Source organism: Poeciliopsis prolifica, unplaced genomic scaffold (assembly GCF_027474105.1).
Source record: "Poeciliopsis prolifica strain line A6 unplaced genomic scaffold, Auburn_PproV2 SCAFFOLD074, whole genome shotgun sequence".
Lineage (NCBI taxonomy): Eukaryota > Metazoa > Chordata > Actinopteri > Cyprinodontiformes > Poeciliidae > Poeciliopsis > Poeciliopsis prolifica.
This window is the reverse complement of record NW_026562449.1, coordinates 989,069-1,014,513: the sequence shown is the minus strand read 5'-3', so window position 1 is coordinate 1,014,513 and position 25,445 is coordinate 989,069. Positions and strand designations below refer to the sequence as shown.

General features: G+C 42.6%; 1 protein-coding gene across 4 annotated transcripts; it reads right to left on the bottom strand.

Annotated features, from left to right (window-relative positions):
• Positions 1-267: 267 nt before the first annotated feature.
• Positions 268-24,886, bottom strand: tmem94 (transmembrane protein 94). Of its 4 annotated transcripts, none has more exons than XM_055021236.1 (32): positions 24,632-24,886; positions 21,810-22,162; positions 18,679-18,798; positions 18,243-18,370; positions 17,497-17,633; positions 17,125-17,330; positions 15,861-16,009; positions 15,625-15,727; positions 15,457-15,543; positions 14,638-14,754; positions 12,143-12,199; positions 9,035-9,139; positions 8,030-8,203; positions 7,743-7,961; positions 7,067-7,379; positions 6,227-6,400; positions 6,047-6,149; positions 5,736-5,944; positions 5,475-5,656; positions 5,127-5,259; positions 4,725-4,840; positions 4,461-4,560; positions 3,723-3,831; positions 3,417-3,606; positions 3,264-3,341; positions 3,100-3,185; positions 2,934-3,015; positions 1,687-1,847; positions 1,406-1,500; positions 1,215-1,308; positions 967-1,137; positions 268-621 (listed from the first exon to the last, which is right to left on the bottom strand). In XM_055021236.1, the coding sequence occupies exons 2-32, from the start codon at positions 21,831-21,833 to the stop codon at positions 549-551; spliced, it is 4,095 nt and encodes a 1,364-aa protein (XP_054877211.1). In that variant the 5' UTR covers positions 21,834-22,162; positions 24,632-24,886; the 3' UTR covers positions 268-548. The 4 variants fall into 4 exon arrangements, with proteins under 4 accessions (XP_054877211.1, XP_054877212.1, XP_054877213.1 ...); XM_055021237.1 differs by having other exon boundaries at positions 21,810-22,116; XM_055021238.1 differs by having other exon boundaries at positions 21,810-22,076.
• Between the last annotated feature and the right edge of the window lie 559 nt (positions 24,887-25,445).

The following is a 25,445-nucleotide window of genomic DNA, read 5'->3' as shown; positions in this document are numbered from 1 at the left end:
TTCCCCGTCCCCGGCTCCGGCCCCAACCCCAACCCCAACCCTAGCTCCGGCCCCGGCTCCGGCCCCGACCCCAGCTCCGGCCCCGGCCTCGGCTCCGGCCCCAGCTCCGGCCCTGGCTCCGGCCCCAGCTCCGGCCCCGACCCCAGCTCCGGCCCCGGCCTCGGCTCCGGCCCCAGCTCCGGCCCTGGCTCCGGCCCCAGCTCCGGCCCCGGCTCCGGCCCCGGCCTCGGCTCCGGCCCCAGCTCCGGCCCTGGCTCCGGCCCCAGCTCCACCCCCAGCTCTGCCCCCAGCTCCGTCCCCGTCCCCGGCTCCGGCTCCAACCCCAGCTCCGGCCCCGGCTCCGGCCCTGACCCCAGCTCCAGTCCCGGCTCTGGCAGCTGCAGCAGCAGGTCAACCAGCGTCACCGTCCTCCATGACACCTGCTCCTCCCTGCAGGGGGAGCAGAAAGGCTGCTGCTGGTTTCTGGAGGGAACCAGCCGGCGCCCAGAGCTGCCAGAACATCATTGTCCTCTGATACGGCGGGGAGGAGTGGAGGAGGGAGAGGGGCTTTAGAAAGGAGAGTTCATCCCAAGTTTTGTTTCAAACTGCAGCTTCTGTCTCTTCTGGTACCGAACCCGTTCCCTGAAGAGAGCAGAGAGGGAAATAAGTTGACATGATGGAGGTGAGCAGAACCCAACATATGCTACTTCATTTTTTTTAACAAAAGCAGGATATTAAACCTTGTTTTCAGATTTTCTTTTACTCTGTTTTTTGTCTGATTTCATGTCACTAACAGACACTTTTCCATTGCTGCTGCTGTTTAAATCAAAATGTTTTACTTGAATCATAAAGGGAAACCAAACTGTTCTGCTCTGGCTTTGAATTTATTGGGTTTTATGTTTGTATGTATCTACATTGCTGCCACCTCTTGTGCACACGCTGCGTTGACTGGGACGTGCCTACGCTCTGGTTCTGGTCTCAACGTACCGTATCTCATGCAGCTTCACCACTTCGTTGACCAGCACCACCAGCAGCGGGGACAGGGAGGCCAGCAGCCACACCTCCAGGGGAATTTTGGCCAGGCTGAAGGTCAGAGGGCTGCTCTGGTCCCGCCACAGCTGGTAGTCCACCGTGGCCTGAACGCCCTGGCCCAGCAGTCTGGTGACACGGGAGCAGGTCAGGAAGTGATCTCTAGAGGAGGCGTGTGTGTGCCGGACATGAGGAGGAGGACTTACACCACTGGCACAGTGAGGCACCACCAGGTGTTGTTGAAGGGAGTCTTCCTCCACAGAGGCTGGGAGCGGTGGACGTAGCTGAGGGAGATCACCACTGAAAACAACAGCATATTGATTTTATTGTCACTTTCGTCGTTATCACAATAATATTACTAAATATTGTGGAAAAACTTTGTGTCCATTTGCCTCACCTGTGTGTAGCACTAGAAAACCAGCCATGAGCTTTTGGGTCAGCAGCAGGCCGTTGGACAGATCACCAAACCACTCCAGAGTCTCTTCTGATGAGCTGCAAACACACACACACACACACACACACACACACACACACACACACACACACACACACACACACACACACACACACACACACACACACACACACACACACACACACACACACACACACACACACACAGAGGTCAGACATGTTTGATATTTCCTGTTTATTACCGATTCATCTCCTGTTACAGACCTGGCTGTGAATATGGAGCTGCATGTTATGGAGTTGTTACTCAGAGTGAGGTTGGTGCCAACAGGACACACAGTCTGTAGGGTGAAGCCGAACACCAGCAGGTACACACACACCGAGAGGCCGAACTTCAACAAGAAACAGCCCAGGAAGTAGTTCTGAGTCTGAAGGACGGGAGAAGAAGAAAACAGTCAGGCTCACTGGGAAACGTCCTGGAAACTGTGCAGGAAAGAAACTTTACAAGAGCTTTGATGAGATGTTGAATGAGATGTTTCTGTTTGTTGTTGTTTTTTTTTTTTAATTCAGCCAGATTAAAACCAGCTCCAACACTGCCTCTGCTCTCAACTCATTGCTATTCAGAGATACTTTTATTTATTCTTAACGGGAAATGAGGAATTGTTGTAACTCCTGTTATCAACGAGTTGTTGATGCTGGTGACTGTGGACAGAAAGCATCTCCTGTAGCAGTCTGTGTTACAGCCATTCTAAAGAAGTTTCTGACTGAAGACACTCTCTAGCTGTACAACAGTCTGATGAAGAGGATGCTCAGGGTCCATCCTGTGATCTTCTTCATCACTGACCACACACACATCTCTGATAGTGTTTCTCTATAGTTTGCTCTCCATCCTCTCCTTACTGTTTATAATTTTTACTTTAAGTGTATCCCCCAGTAAGCATCTGGGAAACCATGTCAGTGTTTTGGTTCTGATGGTGACGTTTATCTGCCGGTCCGTCTGGCACAGAGCGGCCCAGTCAGTAACCTCAAACAGCCCTGCAGCTTCTACAGGTTCATCTCAACGTCTTCTTACTGTTATATTTAACTAAAGTGATTCTGGTCCAGATTCTAGTGCAAAAATAAGACAAAACTAACTTAGAAGCAACTTTTCAACAAACTACAAAGGACTTGTTTGTTTAAAGTCAATAATTCTCTAATATTGATGAAAAACTATTTGTTCATATTGGCAGAGTATTTCACCTCTATTATGGAGAAAATGTCTTGTTATAAGTGAAATAATCAGCCAATGGATTTGAGTGAGTTCAGTTATTATTTGAGCTTTTGAAATGTTGATAACACTTGTTAACAACTATTAAAAAAACCCAAAAAACCTGCAAAGTTTCAACCAGAAAAGGAGAAACAATTAAAAAAATAAAAGAAGAATCAGAATGAAGGTAACAAAGTTTAGCTCCTTTCTGAAAGAAGCACACGTTTCTTTCAGATTACTGAGTTTTGCTCCTCTCAGCTCATCCTACCTTCTTTGGGATTGAATCCAGGTTCTTCCCTGTGGCAACTGTCATAACCAAATTGTCCGGCGGCTTTCCCAACAGTGACACACTGCCAGAACCAATCGATCGTTAAAACATGTGACACATCAGTTAGTGCGAGTGATTCATCATCAACGCATGGAGTGTGTTGTACCTGAGTAAAGGGCAGCTGAAGCAGGACATCCAGAGGATGTCAGTGGTGTTCATGGGAGGAGGAAGCTGAGCGAGGCAGGCCAAGAACTGCACAAAAACACAACACACACTTCAGATGCTGCGTGGCTCAGACAGGCCTGACATTCCTGTGGTTTACTGTCCCACCTGAAGAATGACCAGACTGAGCTGGCACTGCAGCAGGAAGAGAAAGCACTTGCGGATACCAGACGTTGTGTGTCGTGCCTAGAAAGTAGTTCAGCAAAGGTAAAATCAGTATCAAATGAAGATGTGACTCAGTGACTGCTCGATGTGACAAACCTGCTCTATGAGTTTAATCAAGCTAACGCTGTTTCCCTGGTGGAAGGAGACGGAGCAGCCCAGGCTGTTCAGCTGTCCCGACAGTCTGAGAGGAGAGAGTCCTTCAGCCTCTCCGCTGAAGCCTCCTCCTGTGGCGTAGCCAAAGGTCTCCCAGGAGCACTGAGACGGATACAGAGGGTCCAGCCCAATGCTGTGGAGTCCAGAGAGTGGACAAAATGGCGTCAGCAGATGCGACGGGGACGATTCTGGTGTGCTTGGCTCCAGAAACGTTGTGAAACACGTGGAGAATGAAAGCAACCTCCGTACCTGAGATTGCTTTGCAGAAAGAGGCGGCTGTTGCGGAAGTTGGCGGAGCTTCCCAGACAGCAGGTCACCTCCCTGTTCTCCTGCATGATCTTCATCATCTCACACATGGCTGCAGAGAGGAAGACAAGCCGCAACATTTCACTTTAGTTTGTCCCATGGATAATTTGAAGACTGAGAAGATTTAAGGCTCTGGAAAAACTGAAGATCCATTGAACTGAACCCCATTAAAAACCTCCTGGTTCTTATACCAGACATGGATTTCTGAACTCTCTGAGATAAAATGCAAGTATTGTTGCTTCTAAATGAACATGAACTTGTTTACTTTGCATTACTTGAGTTCTGAAAGCACTGCATCTTTTTTTTGTCATTTTGACCATTTCTCATTTTGTGCTTATAAATACAAATGTTTTGCTTGGAATTTCAGAAACGTGTTCATTTTACTCAAACATCTCCCTATGACAAGTAAAATCAGAGAAACTGAAACTGAATTTTCTCCAGAGCTGTATATATATGCAGAAGAAGACTGGAGCTACTGAAAAAAATAAAAACAAAATATTAAGATTGACTTTTTTTTTTTTTTCAGAATTCTGACATTTGATCTTAGAACATCAAAAGTCAGAATTCTGACTTTTCCGTGGCCCTCTTCCATAAAGCTATTGTCCCTCTGTGATGAAAGGTAAAAACTCTCCTCAGTCTGCAGAAGGATAATTAAATGCGTGTGGACAGTCAGACACTCACTGTCGGGGGTGCAGTCGGTGAAGAGCGGCACTAAAAGAGGCACATTGTCGATGTTCTTGAGATGAGGACGGACCTGGTGGATCCCCCGAGGCAGCTTGGCCTGAAACAGAGCGCAGCATGTCAGCCAGAAAACAGCAGCCTGAGTCAGGACAGCGCTGGACAAATCCAGTTACAAAGGATCTGAAACGTTTCATTAGCACAGAACGCCTGGCAACATCTGCTGAGATGAGCCCTGCTGCATAATGTGACTGAGGTGATGATTACTCTGTTACAATCCTCCAGGAAGCTTGGCACGTCGCTGTCTGTGGGATGGAAGCTGGCCAGGTCGGACTGGGCCTCCTCTTCCTGCAGCAGCGGACCCTCCGCCTCGTCCCGGGAGTCTTCAGGACAAAACGCAGGAAAATGGACACAGTTCAGATGATGACAGATCTGTTATACTGTTGTCATGGCCTTGATGGAACCATTCCAGTTTCTAAGTGGTAACAATAGAGATCATCCATCAGTCTGGCTACTAAGCCTCTGACTACAGAGCAGAGCACCAGCCTGGGTTTGATGGCCTGCAGCAGCACCAGAACTTCTTTTTGGCAAGCTGGCATCTGCCTCACTGAATACAAAAAATATAGATAAAAAAAAATCACGGCGCATGAAGATGGACAGCCCACATACCCTGGTGGAGGTCTTCGTGCAGGGAGCCGTGTCCCGGGCTGGACGGAGCCCCCTCACAGGGGCCGTCTCCGTTTGGAGTCAGAGATATGTGACAGTTCCAGCCTGTCTCTAAACCCATCTTCTCTGCAAACACCTGCACACACACACAAGCACAAACACACTCAATGGCTTCAACTCACTGTATGTGCCAATATGGATATGAATAATTGTCCCAAAAAGACAAAAGTCAACATGAAGGACAAATCATAACATAGAGAACAGATCTACCTGACACGCTGCCACCATGGGAGGAACAATTCTAGAGCTCAATGCTTTCACATTACCTCCAACACCAAGATGTTTGCTCACCTTGCTGCGCAGCTCATCCTCCATGGAAAAATACACAAAGCGGATACAAGCAGTGACCAGAGCGTCGATGAGACGGACCGTGTCCAGCTTGGCCTGGAACTGAGATGACACCATCCCCATGAAGATCTGTCCACTCAGCGCCTGGACACAGTCCTCCCGCTCCGCTCCCTCTCCGATCCCCTCTGACAGAAACACACAGAGTCCATTAGAAGCTCAGCCTGCTGGTCTGAATGTCCCAGCCCCGCCCTGTTCCATGCCCACCATCTGAGCTCCAGCTGTTCCTGCACAAGTTGTGTTTGATGGGCGTGGTGGAGGGCAGCTCAACGCCGGAGAACAGGCAGGGACCAGAGGCCAGCTCCACACACTTCCCGTTCAGCTGGCCGGACAGAGACACCTGCATGGGTTTGTAGGAAAAGGCAGAGCAGTAGCCTGACAGGCAGGCACGCTGGTAGAAGTCCAGAACCTTTTTCCTGTAACATAGAGGGAAAAACAGCAAAAAAAAAAAAAAGAGATTAGATGCTCAGAAAGACAAAAACAAATGTGAATATCAGCCTGAAACCCCAAAAGCAGACCTGTCTGAGCCTGAAAGGGGGTAGATATCAGTTCCATCCCAGAAGTCAGTGCAGGCCTCTAGGATCAGGTCAGCCGAACCATGCGACAGCATCTGGACGCTGTCTGCAACAACACACACACGTTTTCATACCCACAAAGCAGCTGGCACGGGCCGTGCACACACACCATGCAGGACTTACTGGAAGAGGAGTCTCGCACACACAGGGACATGAGGTGGGAGATGGGGGGCTGGCGCTTGGTGAAGGATGGGAGGCGGCGGGAGGTGAACTCCTTGGTCTTCTCTCTGGATGGCAGCTGGTAGAGGGTCAGGTGGTTCTCCTGTTTGAACAGCTCTCTGGCTCCAGGAGTGAAGCCTAAGACACGAGCAACGAAACGGACATGATGGGAAATGATTTACACACACACAGTCTGCATGTTATACACATCCATGAAGAAGTTATGTTCTAAAATATAAAAAAACATACTTAGTTGAAGCTGTTGGCTCATCGTCACAGAGAAGTTTGTTTAAAAAAAAAAGAAACAGTCTGTGTGTTTCTCTAACATATTTAGATATATGGATACTAATAATCAGTTTTGACATTACCAAACAATTGGTGTTATATTACCAAACAAGCAAAACTAAAGAACAGAAGTTTTTAAACATTACTTTAAGAAAATGTGTTTTCTGCTGTGAATAAATCAAGACCCTAAAAGCTAGAATCACTTTATGTGATTCTAGCTTTTATAAGTCAACATGATTAAATCGTCAATACTCTGGGATGTAGCAGAAATCAGAGTTCAGAAGGTAGCTTGGGTTTAAAGCTATCGTACGTTTCATTCAGAAAAAGAAAAAAATATGTATTTTTAACTTTACTCTTAATAAATGAGTTACAACATTTCATTTCCTTTAGGGATTAGTAAAGTATTTTTGAATTTGAATTCAACATTGAGCAAAGAATGTTAGTATGTTCTGTTCTTAAAAACGATGCATTACCAGAGAACAGGAAGGACATGTGGCCGTGCAGCGCTGCATGTTTTACCTATCAGCCTGGAGAGCTCACAGAGGCCCCAGGGAACGTAGACGGGCAGCACGGAGCCGTGGCTCTCCTGCAGGGCCAGGTTGGACAGATGGTCTGAGAAGCGGCACAGCTGCTGGGTGACCCCAGCGTTGCACAGGTTCAGCATGATGTTGAGGCCCAGTGGCTTCAGAGAGGGCAGGTGACACTGCCAGGAGAGATCGTCAAACTGGATACTGGTCGGGTTCTGCTGGTCTTGTGATAAGCTCAGCATCTCCAGGTGGTAGTCACACACAAAGTCCTCTGCCTCGGCTTCTGGGCAGCCCAGAGCAAAATCCTGGACGACAAAAACCAAGATACAGAAGAGAGACATGAATCCTCATGTAAGCCTGAATCTTACATTTCTCATAGCTCTAGAAGATTTATATTTTTTTCTATGCTGTTTGGCCCATTGGGCTTTTGTCTCTTCCTGCAGTTACTATCATTTTTCTAAATATCTTTGATCTGTATTGTATTTGTGCAAACTAATTATGGAATATGAATGCATCAACATTATTAACTGGATTCATTTTCTTGCATCTGCATGCATTAATTTCTTAGACGTCTTATATTAAAATCTTACATTTTGCTGCACATTATTGAATGCTGCAGTTTGTTTTCCAGTTGTATTTTTTTTTACTGCCAGCTCCCCGGCCTGTACCTGCTCCTCCTCGCCTCCCTCGGTGTCGTGGCTGAAGCTGACGTTGGATCCAGAGTGATGTTTGGTCCGGGAATGTGTTGTGGGCTGAACAGGTCGTCGGAGTCTGACCGTCTCAGACGGGCGAGCGTCGTCATGTGACGTCTCACTGGGCTCGGGTGCGTCCCCCAGGTGGACGGCGGGCTCCTCCGGGGGACAGAGCAGAGTCTCTGCTTCCTGAGCCTGCAGCAGAAAGATGATATTGAGAAAGGGAGAGCTACAGTAACTCACAGTCTGTCAGGGAGACACACCTCATCCCGGTCATCTTCATTCTCCATCCGGCAGTAGGAGTTTTCCGACAGGTCGTCTCGGAGGTCGTCCTGGCTGTTGTGAGGCGGTTCCACTCTCCCACTGAAGAACAGAACCGTCTCTGGACTCGGGTTTGGCCATGACAGGATGCCCTGCTTGTCCACGCAGCACAGCACCTACATACAGAGGGTGAAACACAGGAGGAACCAAAGGGATGAAAACATGAAACCATTGCAACAAATGTACTGCACACTGCCTCCTTCCTGCATTCAGCAGAGTTCTGACATTTGATCTGACTTTCCTGTTATGCAAGATAGGATGAATTGTTTCAGGATTACACTGCTATTTAAAAGCTAAACAGTATCTCAAAGCATGACACATCCACCTCCATGCTTCATAGTTGGTATGAGGTTCTCATCCTGGATTCTGTGTTTAGTTTATGTCAAACATGTCCTCTGTTCTGAGTCCACATGATTACATTTAGACTCACAACATGAGAAGTTCTGGTCTTTGTCTGCATTCTCTCTGGTGACCTTCATGTTTGTCTCAGACAATAAAAGTTTCCTCTTTGCACAAAACCCAGGAAGATGAAACTTGTTCAGTCTCTTCTGATTGAACAAGCATGAACTTTCAACTGATGCTGTCTGCATATGCAGACAGTAACATTTAATCTTCATCTCATATCCATTAGTATGAATTTGGCATTTACCACAACAGACAATAAATGATGAGGAAACAAAACATATATGTAAATTATACCAAACTATAAGTCACAAGATCAGCAAAACTATGTAAAAATTTGCAACTTGCAGTCGTCACTTAAAAACAAGCCCCAGCGTTTAAAATCACTGAATGTTCAAATTTTATTGAAATTTGTTTTGATATTTTTTTCTATCTGGTGTAATTTTTTGTACAAATGTTTAAGTGATTACATCATAAAACATGGGATATCGAGAAGTGAAGAAAGAAATCAAAACAAGAGAAGGCCTTCAAAGAGTCTTACTCACAGTGACGGAGCCCAGAGTGTGCAGCAAGCTGGAAGTGTAGCACAGAGTCTCAGATTCTCCCTTCAACACGCCAACCATGTGTCTCCAGACACAGCGCAGCAAATCCTGCATCCGTGACAAAAACCAGCAGGTTAGAATGAAACACCACCAAAACCCAAGAACCTCCTAATAAATAAAAGAGCAGGAGTTTGTTACTGACGAGAATACTTCCTAACTCTAAATCACAGAGATGTTCTTCATCAGTTCTGAGATGAGAGTAAAGTCTGTAGAGTACAAGTCAGGGAGGTGAAGCGGTCAAAACAGGCATGCAGAGATTCAGGCTCTGATTGGATGGAATCGATGAAAACTTTTCCACAGGAAGAAAAAGAAACAATCACAAAGAAGCCATTCAGTAGATGGACGCTTTAGCTAGCCAGTGCTAACACAACATGCCAGTCAACTGGACAGTTTGTGTTGAGTATAATAAAAAAAAAAAAACACACTGTGCATCCCTATTTGCAGATACAGCTCTCAGTGATCTGAAGTCATGTTTGGTTTTCTGAGGGATCTGCTTGTATTCTGAGCGGCTGCAGAAAAATCCTCCTGACCCAAATGTTTGGAGCACCAAAAGGTTTCCAGGTAACTGACTTTATTTCACTGCATTTCTGCTCCTGTTAGTGATGAGGCATGATGACTGGACTAGAAACACTTTACTATTCTGCCCTAGACCGTTAGGAAAGGCTTTGAGCTTCTCTAACTGCTAGGTCAATGTTTATCAAGTGATTTTGTTTAAAGGCATATTAGTATATGTAAAACAACTCTCTTTAAAACCCTCCAGTGGCCTTAGTGTGATAGGTGTCGGACAGCAGGGAAATGGGGGAATGTCCCATCAGACCGTCAGTTCCTGAAACCACACACTCAAAAAAAAAAAAGAGAAAAAAATATTGGTAAAAGTACATTCAGGGTCAGTGTGACCCCAAAGGGTAAAAGGCTCATGGGTCTAAATGACCCCATTTCTTAAAATCGTGGGAGGGTTAAAGAAGGTAAAACTCAGCACCACCTTTCTCCTCTGCTAAGAATAGTTCAGTAGATGTTAGTTGTTGAAGGATTATGACCGTTGAGACTTGTCTGAAAAAGTTTTTCCCCCACAAAGTATAAACACAGTCCTGTATCAGCTGAGAAGATTTTTGCAGATTTTTGAGTCAACCTTTAATTTAATTTAGTCATCCTCCGCTTCTTTAATCTTTCAGCACAGGGGTGTTAAACTCCAGTCCTCAAGAGTCAGTGTCCTGCAACTTATAGCTGCGCCTCTGCTGCACCACATCTGAATGGAATGATCAAGGCATTGGAGAACTGAACCACACAAGGAAGAGATCATGAAGCCATTTCATTCCAGTGTTTGGTACCAGTGGCACATCAAAACACTGCAGGACAGCGGCCCTTGAGGACTGGAGTTTGACACCTGTGTTTTATGGATTTGCTTACAGTTCTGTTCTGAAGTCTGATTGAGAAAAACAAAAGGCCAGTCTGAGGACGTCCTTCCAGACCAAACTAAGTCCTGCATCCAGGACTGTGGAAACTGTAGCTGCTGAGTTCCAAACTCTGTTCCCAAACAGGTGCACCACAGTCTAAGACTGGGCCACACACTGCTGCCATAAAATGAGCAGAGGTTTAGACCAGAGGCACGTTAAACTTTATGATCGAGTTTGTTGTCACAAAATATAACTCAGAACCTTCTTATGACCCAATAGGGGAGAATCTGAGGTCATCATGTCTCAACGGCATAATGTAGCATATTTAGAAAAGGGGAAACAGTAACATATGCATTTGAAAGAACAGATCTAGAAATGAACAACATGTTTAAAATAAGTAAATGTATTGTAAACATAAGATACAATGAAAATTTCTTTGTAATATTTGTTCCTGTCAGAACAAAGCAAAGGACGGAGGGTCAAAAGGGACAAAATTAAATAAATAAATCATTAAATAAATGTACCATGGTGACCCTGCAGGAACCGGAGCCATGAATAAATACACACTAAACTATCTGCATTAGCCATTGTATGTTTGAATCATTTTAATAACTTAAAAACATACTGAATAAATTATCTAATAAATCAATTATTTCAACATTTTTAATGTTACATTTATTTAATAACTGAATGATGTATTTTTTTTTTATTTTATCGCTTTTTACAGTCTATGTAAAAGTACTAGTGAAACTCATTTAGATATTTTTCTTGTCATTAGGATAGAATGGCAAGAAACTTTTTTCTTTGCTTTTGGTTTTGTTTTTCATAATTTTCCACAAATACCCACATCCCATAGTAGAAAATAAATCCATCCTCTGACAAATTTTATGTTCTTTATTATAAAACCTAAAAATAGAAATAAAATTATGGCTTCTTAAAAATGAAAGATTTCCTACAGATTTTTCATTTAAAACTTGCATGGAGCTGACTCCTCCATGCAAGTTTGGTGCATTCAATAAAAACATATTAACAACATAATAAAATATGTCAGGACTGCAGTGCAGATCACCACCACAGAGTCTTGATTACCAGTCAAGTTCATCAACAAGTAAACAAGTGTCTCAGATTAATATCTCTACCATAATTCACATGTTCTATGGATTCATGTAGATGGATGAGCAGTGAGATTTGACTAGAGAATGATGACAGCCAAAGCATTCTGAGCAGAATCTGAGAGAAATGGTGGAAACAGAAGCATGCATGGAGTGAGGGAGAAGCGCCTGTCAAACATGGACATCCAGAGGTGCTTGGTGAAGATTCACAGATTATTGATCCACACATAATGTGACCCAAACGGTCACGGTTAGGAAAACTGTGGGAAATGACTTTGCAAAAATGTATGAAACAAAAAGGAACCCACAGGATTTTGAGCGAAAACAGCAGTGTGATATAGAAAGTGGCCCGAAACATAAATACTGTTAAAATATTTTTATAGTAATACAATTAAAACATAGAAGCTAGCGGTAATAATTCAAAGCAGCTGTGGGTCCACAAGGGGGCGCTGCAGGACTGTGAGCAAATAAAGACAAGCAGGTTGAGGTGCAGCTGGGAGTTAAGCAGGTGTGAGGTGAGCAAGCAAGACAGAGAAGGGTTATACCTGCGAGGAAACTGCTTCGGTGTAGCTGCTTAGAGTGTCCTCAGAGAACTTAGCAAGCTAGGGCAAAAGAAGAAGCTAGTTAAAATCCAGAGGGAGGCTGGCAGCACACCTCCTCTGTGTGTGTGTGTGTGTGTGTGTGTGTGTGTGTGTGTGTGTGTGTGTGTGTGTGTGTGTGTGTGTGTGTGTGTGTGTGTGTGTGTGTGTGTGTGTGTGTGTGTGTGTGTGTGCGTGTGTGTGTGCTTGAGGGATGAATCCCTCCACACTGGGCTCATCACAGAACTTAAAATTTCAAAAGTATTGAAGGAGAAAAAACAGCTGACACTAACCACCTATGTTTACCAGTCTATAAAAGGGAAGTGGAAGTTCCTGCAGGACCAGAGGAGATCAGACAGGTGACCTCTGGTGCCTTAAAACGAAAGTTATGTATGTAACTACGGTTCTATGAATCCTGGATGACCGCCAGAGGGCGGTGCTGAAAGCACTGAATGTTCCCTTCGAGCAATAATATCAGCAGAGTCACACCTGTGACATCAAATGATCAATCAGAGGCTATATAGCATGACGGCATCCGATACTCTGTTCCTACAGAATCTTCTTGCGAAATGCAAGGATTCTGAGTGGCAGAGTCTCTCTGGCTGTCATCCGGGATTCATAGAACTGCAGTTACATACATAACATTTGTTCCATTGGAAAGCTTAATTGCTTCATAAGGCTTCATCTGCCTATTACTAGGCGATACACCACTACTGCAGCCAACAGGCAGTCGGGCGTCCAACAACGGTGAAAAGATCCAGAAATCCAAAAGGCCGACGCCATACAAAGCAAACTGCACACAAGAAGAAAAGAGCAACAGAGCCTCGGACCATGTTATGCTATATATCCTCTGATTGATCATCCAATATGTCACAGGTGTGACTGTTGATATTATTGCTTGAACAGCACATGATAAAAGGGAACATTCAGTGCTTTCAGCACCACCAGAGTCAGTAGGAATGAAATAGAACCAAGAATTATCACCCACAAGTTTACTGTAAGCAACACTTTAGGTTTAAGGTGTGAAATATACATTTCTACAAAATAATGTAAGGTTTATTGTTTTCATGCAGTAGAGAAAAAAAAAAGGCCATAAAAATAGTTTGAGTCAAAATGATCAAATCGGATAAAACAACACTGACTGTCATCCTAAAGACAGCGGTTGTTAAGGGCCATTTGGAAGACACGATTGTCCCCAAGCTTTTCCATCCTGGCTCATGTCATGAGATGCTGCTTCAATATTTCTACATAATGTTTTCTTACGATGCTACTTATATTGTGAAGGGGACCACGATGAGCCTTGCAAGTCTCCCCAGTGTCCATGTGTCCAGACATTCAGCTCTTTGTCTCCGAGTCCATTTATAGACTGGAATCAAATCTCATTGTCCTCTTGCTTTTGGAGGAATAGCTTCTTCTTCCTCTCTAAGTGGGCTTACCCTCTTCACAAGGTCTTTTATTCTGGGGTCAATTCACATTTTCCATGCGACCCCTCAGAGCCGGTCTCCTTCCTGAACAGATGACCGCTGCACACTCCTATGATGGCTTTACGTAACTTGCATATAACTATTTTAACAAATGATGTAATGATGTTCATGGGCAAAGAGAGATGCTGTTAGAATTACAGCTCTAATAAGCAGAGGGTTACCTTAGTCTGATAAATATTACAAAAAGAGATATGAAAGCTGTAGTGGTTCTGCAGAACAGACACACAGAAATACAAAAATTATTTACCATGTAGCCTAAAACAGATATTCAAGTCTTCATGACTTGAAATCTAACATGTAACATATAATCAAAACAACTAAGAAACAAAATGTACCAAACACTAGAATATATTTTCATTCCTCCAGTTCCTCTGGACTGGTGGATTGTGTCCCATATTTCTAAATGGAGGGGCAGCGATTGTGGTTTCTTGGCCGATCATTGATCTTTAAGGAGCTCAAACTTGCCAATTCTGATTTTGCCCAATAGTGATTTGTTTTTAATAATTGAAACCATCAGGTGCCAACTTTATGCCCCTTCAATGATCCATTTTCATGAAAAACATTGAACAATACCTGTGAAACAATAAAAAAATGCTTTAAATGCACATGGGAAAGTACTCTCCCACAGCAATGAAAAGCAGGGATTGCTGCTAAACTACCAAATTAACAAAAGTAAAAGTAGTCTTTCATTTTTCACATTTTAAAAACAAACCTTGAACAACAAGTCAGATTACACAAATGTTTGGAGCTCTTTCCAAAAATAAAGGTTTGTGCTTTTGTCAGAAAGCGATGCTTATTTTTATTTTAAAAACATTTTTTTTTATACGCCAGTAATCCTGAACTGCATGCGTCTTTGCCGCCCCCAGTCTGCTGCGTGTTCAGCGGTGGGGCAGGTTAATTCCTGAAAGAGGTTTGTAGTTGATGCATTGAACAGGGCAGGAAGCTGGGTGTGGACCAATCACACTATCGGTGCCTTACCAAGCCAGCTGGAGATGCGCGACTGAACTCGGACAGGACTCTGGCCTCTCCAAAGGCATTCACCAGGACCCACATGACAGGGAAGAGCAGGGGCAGGATGGGTAGCACAGCCATGAGCTACAACACAACAACACACTGACATCTCAGTCCACTCATCCTGTCATTAATCTGAACTGTTCACAGCAAATGATGAACATTCCTGGGTAGTCCTCAAGAACCGAGGGAGTTTGCTTGGTCCATTCTTAACGCCCCACATTTAGCAGATAAAAACAGATCACCACGGTAGAAATGTGGTCCTGAAATAGGCACTGGTCAGGATATTTTTTTAATTTAGCTGGAACTATTGGATGGATGTTAGTGTAAAGAGAGTTGGTTGAATTTGTTCAACAATATAATTTAAAATAGTCCACTGCCAGTATTTGCAGTCAACTTTTACTGTAACAGATTCTAAGTCATTGATGTCTGTCAACAGCCAAATGTGGAGAAACAGGGAAGTAAACAAACCTCTTTGTATATAATTTATAGATTATACAAACGATGAGTTGCAGCTACAGCGGTTTAACCTAGTTTAGGACTTGTCTCTTTGGTTTTATTGCTGCTAATATCACTGATCGTTACAAACAGTGATCGCTCTGATTTCTTCCCCTCATGCAGGTTAAAGCTCTACATGGAGATCTGCCATCTGTAAAATCTCTGTTAAACTTTTTCTAGTTCAAAGACAGAGCAGCCTTGACAGAATCAATGGGTCACACAGTATTAGGAGGCCATACATGAGGCTTGGTAGGGCTGGGCAGCACTTGGTGCTAAACATCATCTCACCTGGAGCTGAAGGAAGTTGTAGCAGGGAGGAGTGATGCTGGGGGCCTGCCAGAAAAAGCGAATTGTGTTCACCACCAGGAACGCCACCTGCAGGAAGGACCAGGTAAATGTTTTCTTCTGCTCTTCCAGGTCCACTGAATGTGTATAAGATTTCTGTTAACAGCTCACCAGCACAACAGGACAGACGAGCTTCGTGATGATGGACTGAACAGTAAACCTCTCATTATCCAGCACTGTGATTGGCCGGGATAGGGCCAGCTCCAAAGCGTTCCTGTTGATTTCAATTAAACTTACATTTTTGTAAAAAATGATCAGTGTCTGGAATTGTTATCGTGGCAGAGCAACTGACCCCAGAACAACAAAGGTGATTCAACCACCTAACCAAATATGATCCAGCTCCCTACCTGACCGGCTCCAGCACTGGAGTCCGAACCACTCTGAAGAGGCGGTGTTGCTGGGGGCTCTGGGGGCCTCTCTTCTCAGTCCGAGGCGAAGGGGGAGGCGATAACGGTGGGAATAAATCTCCTGGTTCCAACACTATGTGCTCATCATCCTGAGAAAGAAACAAAGACAGAGCTCAAAACCATTCCCAGTTCCCACTTCTAACCTCAATCCCACACCTGCTTTAATAAGCACACCTCTTCCATTAGCCAATAGGGTGGCAATATTTCTAGGAAGTAATTCCTCTAGATGTAGTAAAGACAATTATCAGAGCATCAGAACAGGGAGGGGAGAGATTTGGCTCTCCAGTTGACATCCAGTTTGTGGATCTAAAGGGTTGTCCAAATCATCAAGACTCATCAAGACATTTTGCAGTTTGGGTTGCAGGGGATGTCTATAAGAGCCATCTTGTCTTTGTATTACAAAGCATAAGCTGCGTCCACTTTCTAGGCGTCAGTTTGAGTTAAACGCTGTGCAGGTTGGCCTCTGTCAGGACTGCTATACGTCACTCATCTTGTTTGTGGTGTTGATGCATCAGTGGGAAGAGGGAGGTTTGGGATCTCAGGATTTTATTTGTTTTTCTAGATTTTAAGGTTCTGTCAGCAACTTCAGGTGCATTGGAACGGTTTGCAGCAGAGTGCGAAGTGGTCTGCATGAGGTCATATGGTTCCAGACCAGTAAAGGGTGGAGTGCTCCATCCATGTCTGAGATGATGGAGTGGCACTCGTTCAGTTGTAGAAAAAGCTGAGCTGAAAAGCAAAGCTCCTGATTAACTGGTACATCTATCTATCAACTATGGTGACGAGGGACAGATTATTACTGAAAGAACAAGACCGTAGATACAAGCATCTGATTCCTCTGCAAAGAGGCTGTGCTCACAGTTGGAAGCAAGATTGAGGAACAACATAATCTCGAAGGCTTGAAGTCGAGTCACTGCTACTCAGTTGAGAACAACAGAGCATCTCATCACTCTGCCTTCTGGGCCTCTTTCCCCTTGGGAAGATCCTGAACTTCCTTCAGACGCTATATAATCCCTCTGGTCCCCCACCCACACCCCTGGGACCTGTTGCCCCTGTGATCCGATTTCAGAAAAACAGAAAACAGAGGATGGATGGAAGGAGATTTCTAATTACTTTATTTCAAGGTTTCATTGAATGTCTGCAAAGATCTTGTACATTTGATATTTGCAAATCAAATATTATGGCTTGCAAGTCACTACAGGCTGACCTTGACCCCCCTGAGAGATGCAAACGCCTGCTGGCCAGGTCGGAGAGCAATGATGTCTCCTTCCACCAGCAGACTGATGGGGAGGTTAACCAGCTGGGAGTCCCGGTAGGTCCAGTGAAGTGACCATGATGGAGACGAGGGCGTGTAGAGGTCAGGGTAAAGAGAAGAAGGCCACTGAATTTCAGCCACACACCCTGACAGGTAATCTGTATTAAAGAAACACCAAAATAGAGGGCTAATATCAGAACAGGCCAGAGAAATAATAACAATACACAAGTTACTCTGTAATGATCACAATAAAACAATCACACATGTTTAACCTTTGACCCTCATGAGAAAACCTAGGCATTTTCTTGTCATTTCCCAACTCACCATTGAGCTGTGTGATGATGCGTTTGAGGCGCCGCACCATCTCTGTTTTGTTGAGCCTCTCCTGGCGTCCAACCAGAAGCAGGTTAAACACGAAGAGAATGAGCAGGGCTGCAGAATTCACCATCTCTATACCAGAGCTGGGAGCAAAAGACACTTTTCATTTATATAATCCCAATTCATAACGGATGTTACCTCAAGACTCTTTGCAAAAGAACAGTAAGCTATTTATGTTCACAAATCTAGTCAGTGTAATTCAATCATAGAAACAGATTCAAAGTTCATTATAACTCTTAAACAATGCATACAAGTTCAGTTTATTGTTATAATTGCTTAAGGACTTACATCTAAGTAACAGATTAGATTAAGACAGTGACTTGCAGAATTCACTATTCCTGGATGAGAAAGTAGCAACAACCAAACTCCTATGCATAAGAACGGAGCTTCAATTTGTGACAGGCTAGATATTAAATTGTTTTTCTAAGGTAAAGTGGAAGTTAAAAAAGGAACAGGTTCTTTAGCAGTATTGTCTGATAAAGATCTACTTTAGTGAAATTATATATGTGGGCACCAGGTCTACAGTATGACAACAAGAGTGAACAGATCTGTGAATGTTTTGAGTAAAGCCACTTGAGTTTAATGTAGTGTTGACTTAAGATGATCAAAGTATCTTTTACTTTATGTGTTATAAAACCATTTTACATTCCTAGTCCATGACAGGATAGTTGAGCTAAACAGAGTTCGGCTACCTGCCCTTCGGCTGGCTGCCATGGCAGCAGAGGAGTCCCACCACCACCAGAAGAGTCAGAGCCCCGCCTGGCCAGTGGAGACAGGACTGCCGGTTGCCATGGTATATGAAGCTATTTTGCCATTGTTCCTATTAAAAGAATTTGAAACGAAAAGAAATCAAACACAAAATTCTGTTTGTGACACAGAGTACAACCCACAACTAAAACAGTACAAACATCCCAACAAGCTTAAAAAATAACAACTAAAACTTTAACCAGTTTGCACTTAATGGATGGAAAAACTGTTGTTTCTAGAAAAGTTGGAAAAGATCAAAACTAATATACGTATCTGCCAGCATGTGTTTTGTTTTAGCAGTTGGATAAAAAAAAATGCTCAGACTGATGTTTTTTCTTTATTGGGTTTGAAAACCTTTTTTGTCCATGAGTGTGATCATACCAGCCAAGAAACCCGTCTCCGTGTGGCTCTCTGGTGCTGCTCCAGCAGGCTGCTCAGCTGGTCCCGGAGCTTCACCAGAGCCTGGCTGGTGGAAAGGCCACGAGTCACACCATCTGCCTCCTGCCAACACAACAGGAGCAGGAGCTCACATACACCATAACAAGAACAAATACAACGTATTTCTCAGCATGATTTTTAAAGGTTGTTTCCATGCAACAGTTTTGTTTTTTTTTGATACAGCTTATTCCTGCTTCATTGGCATTTTAAGTTTACCAGGATAAATAATGCTCTGCCTGCCCTGCTGTTCTATTGATCATCCTGGCAATCAGATAAACAAATTGACACATTCTGCAGAGTTTTCTTTTGACAACTGAAGTCATTTTTATGCAATAAACAAAAAATCTAATTCCTTCTTTAACTAAGATGATAAACATTTTATTGCCTGACATGTAGTAGTGAACACTTGATCATTTGGCAGAAGATGAATCTGCAGCTAAAAACAAATATTATGACACCAACATGCGAAAAGTTCAGCCTTTCTGCTTGACTTAACATCCACAGTGTTGGCCAGATCTGGTGATTATTCTTTGGATTAACAGATAAATAACTTTTGCTTAAGATGAGATTTATTGATGTGTTTACTGACTCTGAACCAGGTGAAGCTAAAACTGGAAGCTAAAACTCTGGATGTTTTCAATAGATAAAGAAAGTGTTTTATTTCCAAATGCAAAATGCATATCTTTGGACAGTTTAGACTTAATTACTGCTCAGAGTGTGTTCGTTCAACAAAATGGTATTCTTTTTGAGTCCTTATAAGCAATTAACCAATTACTAAACTAGTTGACAACTGTCTTAAAAAGCTATTGATCACTCTTAAGATAATTTATCATTTCAGCCTTGATATTTACGATCAAAAACAGCACCATCTTACAGAGCTTTCTGTTTCTGTCCATGGAAAATCTAAGATGTTGAGATGTAAGCAGTTACTGGCCAAGCAGCCAGTAACTGAAACGTTTAGTCAATAGATGAAGCCCTGATCTGATCCTGGCTGAGTCATAATTTACCTGCATGTGTGTTCATGATGTAGGTCTGTGGAAAATGAAGCAATTTCACAAAGATACGGATAACTGGGCATGTTGTTTCTGTTCCAGCTACAGACTAAAACCAGAACAGTAAGATACAGTATGAGGATAAAATTAGAGCCTGAAAACACATAAAGTCAAAATAATCACAATATCACAATTAGCAATAACATCAAATAAATGTAAGGTAGTGCTTGGATTTAGTATATGTCAGTACATTTAGTTCAGCATCATATATTGAGTGTTAACATGTCTACAGACTTTAATACACACTGCGCTTCTATTTTTAGTTCCTGAAATACAAAAGCTGACAGAAAATAGACACTTTAGTGATGCAGCAAAAGAAAAGACTGGGAAATTAGTTTCATCAATATCCTCATGTGTTGCTAAAAATCACTCCACACACTCATGTAATTATTAAATTTGTATTAAAAATAACATTTGTTTATTTCTTTAATTCAAATAAACAGTGCCATTATGTGCATTATTTTCTTAAAGTTACTTGGTTTTGGGAGTTGGATAAGACAATGGACTAGAAAAACACATTCAGAATTATAAGTAGTTTTCCATTTTCCCACCCAGACCTGAAACATTACAGACTTTTCCAGATTGCATAGAAACCCTGGTTAGTCACGACAGGGAGAAACTACATTTCCCATCTGTCAACACACTGACACACACACACCCCCACACACATTACCAAATATGACAATTTCCTTGAACATGAGTTCAGATTTAAAGACCCCAACATCCTATGCAGCCAAGACAGAAATAACTTTCCCAGAGAAACTAAGAATCAACAAAAATCTTCCATGGCTATATGAAGCAGACCAGGGGACCAACAGAGGCAAAGCAACTCCTGACCCCGGCGACAAGCTAGCAAATCATTTCTCTTTAACCAGACAGTGGAGGAAATATAAGAGAAATGTACAGTTATACTGCTGAGCATTTTCTGTTCCTGCCTTCAACACTTATTATCCAAATCATTCAAATCTTTAACTCATGCTATGTGACAATAGTAAACACCAACAACAGTGATTAATAAGCAGTCCTCCCTGCTCTGAGGCTGGGAGAGCAGTGGAAGCTACAAAACCTCCACCTGAAATATTTTTGCCAGTCTATCAACAGAAAATACTGCTAATAGAACAAGGTTTCTCAAAGTGGAGGCTGCAGCCCCTAAAAGCATTCTCTGGTCAGGTCCGCACAGCATTCTGGGGGATGGAGGCAGAGGATAGGCTTTAGCCGCTCAACCTCTCATGGCCAGGTAAGAAAGTTTACTGACGTCAACTCACTCTTTGGTTACCTAGCAACAACCTCTTAAATAACATGCACAGTAGTAGTTCATGCACAACAACTCAAGAGGAAACTGTGGTTAAAACAGAAAAGACCACATTAGTGTCGAAAAAAAACAATCAATGATTACGACTGATATGAAATCCTTAGATTGTGATGCTACTCCAGAAACAAAATCTGTTTCAAATCCAGAGCACCAACCAGTTTAACACTAACACCATCACTAAGCGTCAAGGCTGCAATGTAAGAAAATCTTCAGATAGCGGTAATATCGATAAATATGATGACATCAGGTACGATATATGATCTGTTTTCTTCTTTACTGTTTTTATGATCTGAGCTTCCTGCTTTGTGAGCTCTGGCTGCCGTTAGCCTCTGTCCTACTGCCTAAATATTATGTTATACAACTTCTGAACTTGTAAAATACATTAGCCAACAATTACTGCACTCCAAGCAGTCCAGTGTTATATGAATATTATACACACCGACACTGAGATGACGATGTATTCACAATTTATTGTGCTGCTCTACAAAACATAAATGTCACTGATTTGTCTATGAGGTTTTAAATAGTTATTAATTTATTTTAATTGCCACCCATTTAATAAAGTATTATAAGATCAAATCAAAACAGACAAGAACAAGTTCTCACTAGTATTGTAACGGTGCATGTATTCTTGTTTCAGAGTTCTACGCTCTAGAAAGCATGCACCTTTACAGGAAACAACCTGAGCGACATTCAGCAACAAAACTCACCTGCTTCTTGTCCTGCGTCGCCATGGCAACCCCGACCACTCCACATGCTCTTCTTCTCAAGCTGTCATAGACACTTGGCAAGAGGCCTTCAGTGCCACCGCAGCGCGTCCAGATGTGGGGAGCCCACAGCGGGGCCGTTTCTTCCCGACGCCTTCAGGTCACTCATACGCAGAGACGAGGAAAAGCAGGCGGAGCCAGGGTGGTGCTGCTGGGAGTTCCCACCTGGAAACCGTCCACTGCCAGAGTGACAGCAAAGCGCAGCAACACCTGCAGAGATCAGCAGGTTGCCACCACCAGGAGATGGGCTCTGGTTTTTGACACCGACGGTTGAAGTGAGAATGAACACCAGGAGTCTGGTAAGAAAACATTTTTATAAGCACTCAAAACAGCACAACCAACCAAACAGCTGACCTGAGATTATGCATTAAAGCACAAACACGTCTTTTATTTCTAGCAATCTGATTCTAATCAGTTCAGAAACAATTTTTAATTCAGAAACAAATTTTTCAAGTCAGTTTAAATTATGGGACTAACAAGAGGAACAGTGAGTAAAAAAACAAAACATTTGTATAAATCAATTCTACAAGGTTCCATACTGTATCAAATTCCATCAGTTAAAACAAAAACGGGTTTGTGCCTAAAACTCTGGAACTTAAATGACCAGTATTAGGTTAGCTTAGCTACCTGGCCTTTTTCTTAAAAAAAATCAATAAAAAATCAAAAAACTATATCAAAAGCCATTTGGTGGTCAAGTGGACATGTAATGCAATATGCAGTAAACTCATAAATAGGCAAAGACGTACAAATTAAACACATTTTCAAATCTTTGAGCGTTTTTAATTGATTCCTAATTCCTAGGACTAGGAGTTGTATTTTGTTTCTTTTTTTTAACCCAAAACATGCCAATAATTTCACTGAGAACTGGTTGACAATTAATAAATTAAAACATTCTGGGGCTAGTCAAAGCCCAGAATTTGATCTTATTGAAATGTTGAGCGTTGACTTGAAACAGACTCAGCATGCAAGAACTTCTCATGCATCTGGTTGTTTCTAATAAAGCTGGTAACGCCAGATGTCAGGGGCCAAACTCAGTTCTAAATCGTTTTTGTATTTCCCTATAATTCTATTTTGGTAGAACTAAATATTTAAATGAGGAGTCCTGTCGTTCTCACTGTTATATATGAATCTTTCTTTTTAGTGAAAGTGCAATCATTTAAACCAGCCTGTGTGAGCATTACAGCTGAAGAGAAAATGAGATGTAGGTGCAGAAGCCACAGCTACCTGATCCACTGACATAAGCAGCTCTGTGTGGAACAAAAAGCCAGCTCCACTGAGTCAGCAGCATGTTCTGACAAACAGCTGATGATGCTCAGTCACAGAGGAGGAGAGGCTGTAAAGCTGAGAGACAGATCCATATGAAAATCAAACAGGCAGTCCAAATGAGAAGAATTATTTATGACTAAAACTGTACACTTCAAAGATGGCCCTCTGTCTGGTTCTCTCTGAAAGTCAGTTTGGTTAAATCAGTGGTTCCCAACCTTCTGACAGAAAGAATGGAAGGTGTGTCATAGTGCTTGTCAGTGTGATAGTTCCTGGAAGACTAATTTACCAAAAAGTCTGTTCACCATCATAAACTCCTGAAGAACAAGAACCAGCTGTCCTTTTATGACTTCAAACTCAATCTCACTTGGTTTAAGCAGCAGACAATGATCTGAATTGCACCAGAATTTTCTAAAAGAAATAAGATGAAGGCTTTCTAGTGGCCTAGCCAAAGTGTAGGCTTAAATGTAATTGGGATGTAGCGATATGAAACAACAGTCCACTGTCACTGGACGCTGCACTGGACGAGGAACATGCAGCAGAAACTTCTGTGTTCCTGTCCATTGGACTCTTGTAGAATTCTGACAGTGCATCTCAAATACTGAATCATTTCTCCAAATCACCTTTCTCCTTGCTTCAATAACCAAAACAACAGGGAAAAAACCCAATAACACCAGGACCAAGTGAAGTACTAACCATGAAGTCAGTCAGTAAATGTTTATCAGCAGCTTCTGTATACTATGTAATATATCAACTTATGATAGCTGATATGTTAAAAAGTTAAGTTGAAACTGAGAAAGCATAACTTTTGCCTCAGTGTGTTAGTCTATGGCTTGTCCAACCACAGAATATAATAAACTAACGTGTGAGGCAGAACATTTAAAGAGCATAGAGAGGACAATTTCATAATTTGCTGTGTGGATTTTATCCTGTATGCATTTCCGATCAACAATTTCAAGCTATTATGTTTGTACGTTTCTTACCCAGTTCTTTCACACTGATAAAAGAACGATTCTCTAAAAGTTCAAATCAATGACATTAATGCCCACGATCAATGTGGTCAAATGTCTGACAAAAATCATTTCCATTGAACTAATAACTGGTGGATAAGGATTATTCTGTGTCCAAGAACATTACGAGTAAAAATGTAACGACGCAACAGTTTAAATGTCTGCTCAATCAGCAATCATTTGTATGTTTAAAATGTAGCCTTCAGTTTACTACGTTGGACTAAATGAACGGTACTCTGAAATTGCCGACTGAAGGCGATCTAAAGCCGCTTTGACAACAACTAGCGAGAAACCAGAGCCGAAGCTTTGCTTTTTGGACATGTTCTCTATAACACACTGATTCAAATGAATAACACGACTGAAGAGATATATTTTCCTTCTAGTCAACAGATGCTGCAGACAGGCGTCGACCTATCAGTAGCTACACCTACGTAATTCGCAGTGTATAAATGAATTGAATCCACGTACAACATTTTTTCTGTGCGGACTCACCTTATGTGTCTTTTGAGCAGCTGTTGATATCCTTCCAAAGTTATTTTGTTCTCTCAAACACTAATGGACTTTTCTCCTTCACTGTTACTGCAGCAGCCATCTTTGGAACAACGTCCGTATTGCAGGAAGTTGGCTGTGATTGGATGAGAGCAAGGTGTTTTATTCTCTGATTGGTTAATTCACCTGTGAAGAAGTTTACTATTTTAAACACTCGTCTAGCAGGGCGTACAACTTTGATAACCCTTTGCTCCCCGTTTCGCCCACCCTCTGCTCCTGAGGCTCACCGGTCAGCATATGAGTGAGACTGGCCCTGGTGGATGTGGTGGGGCAGGACGCAGTGGCAAGGTTAAGTTTCGGCTCCATCTTGCGGTCAGTTCTGAGAACTACACAGCTATATTGAAAATCAAATAGACAAATAGCTTCAAATGCCCTTGTAAGTTTTGGAAATATGATTTTCTCATCGGATTCAGAGACAAAAATAAATAAATAAAATAAATAATAATAATAATAATAATAATAATAATAATAATAATAATAATAAATAATAACTAGAAAATTCCTGAAGAAATTTAACCGGGGCCTGCCAAAGTGTGCCCGTCAGTTTGGACCCAGCGTTCTGATGCTAAACATTAGCATCCATGCTAAAGAAAGCTGCAATGTCATCAATACCATGTGGAGAGTCACAAGCATGACTTACTGCATTAAGTAAGGAATAGCGAATACCTCATGCAAGGTAAAAGGCTAATGCTAATGCTCTACCTACAGTGCCCTAACTTGAGAGGAAAAGATAATGCAAGCTAATATCATTGCAGCG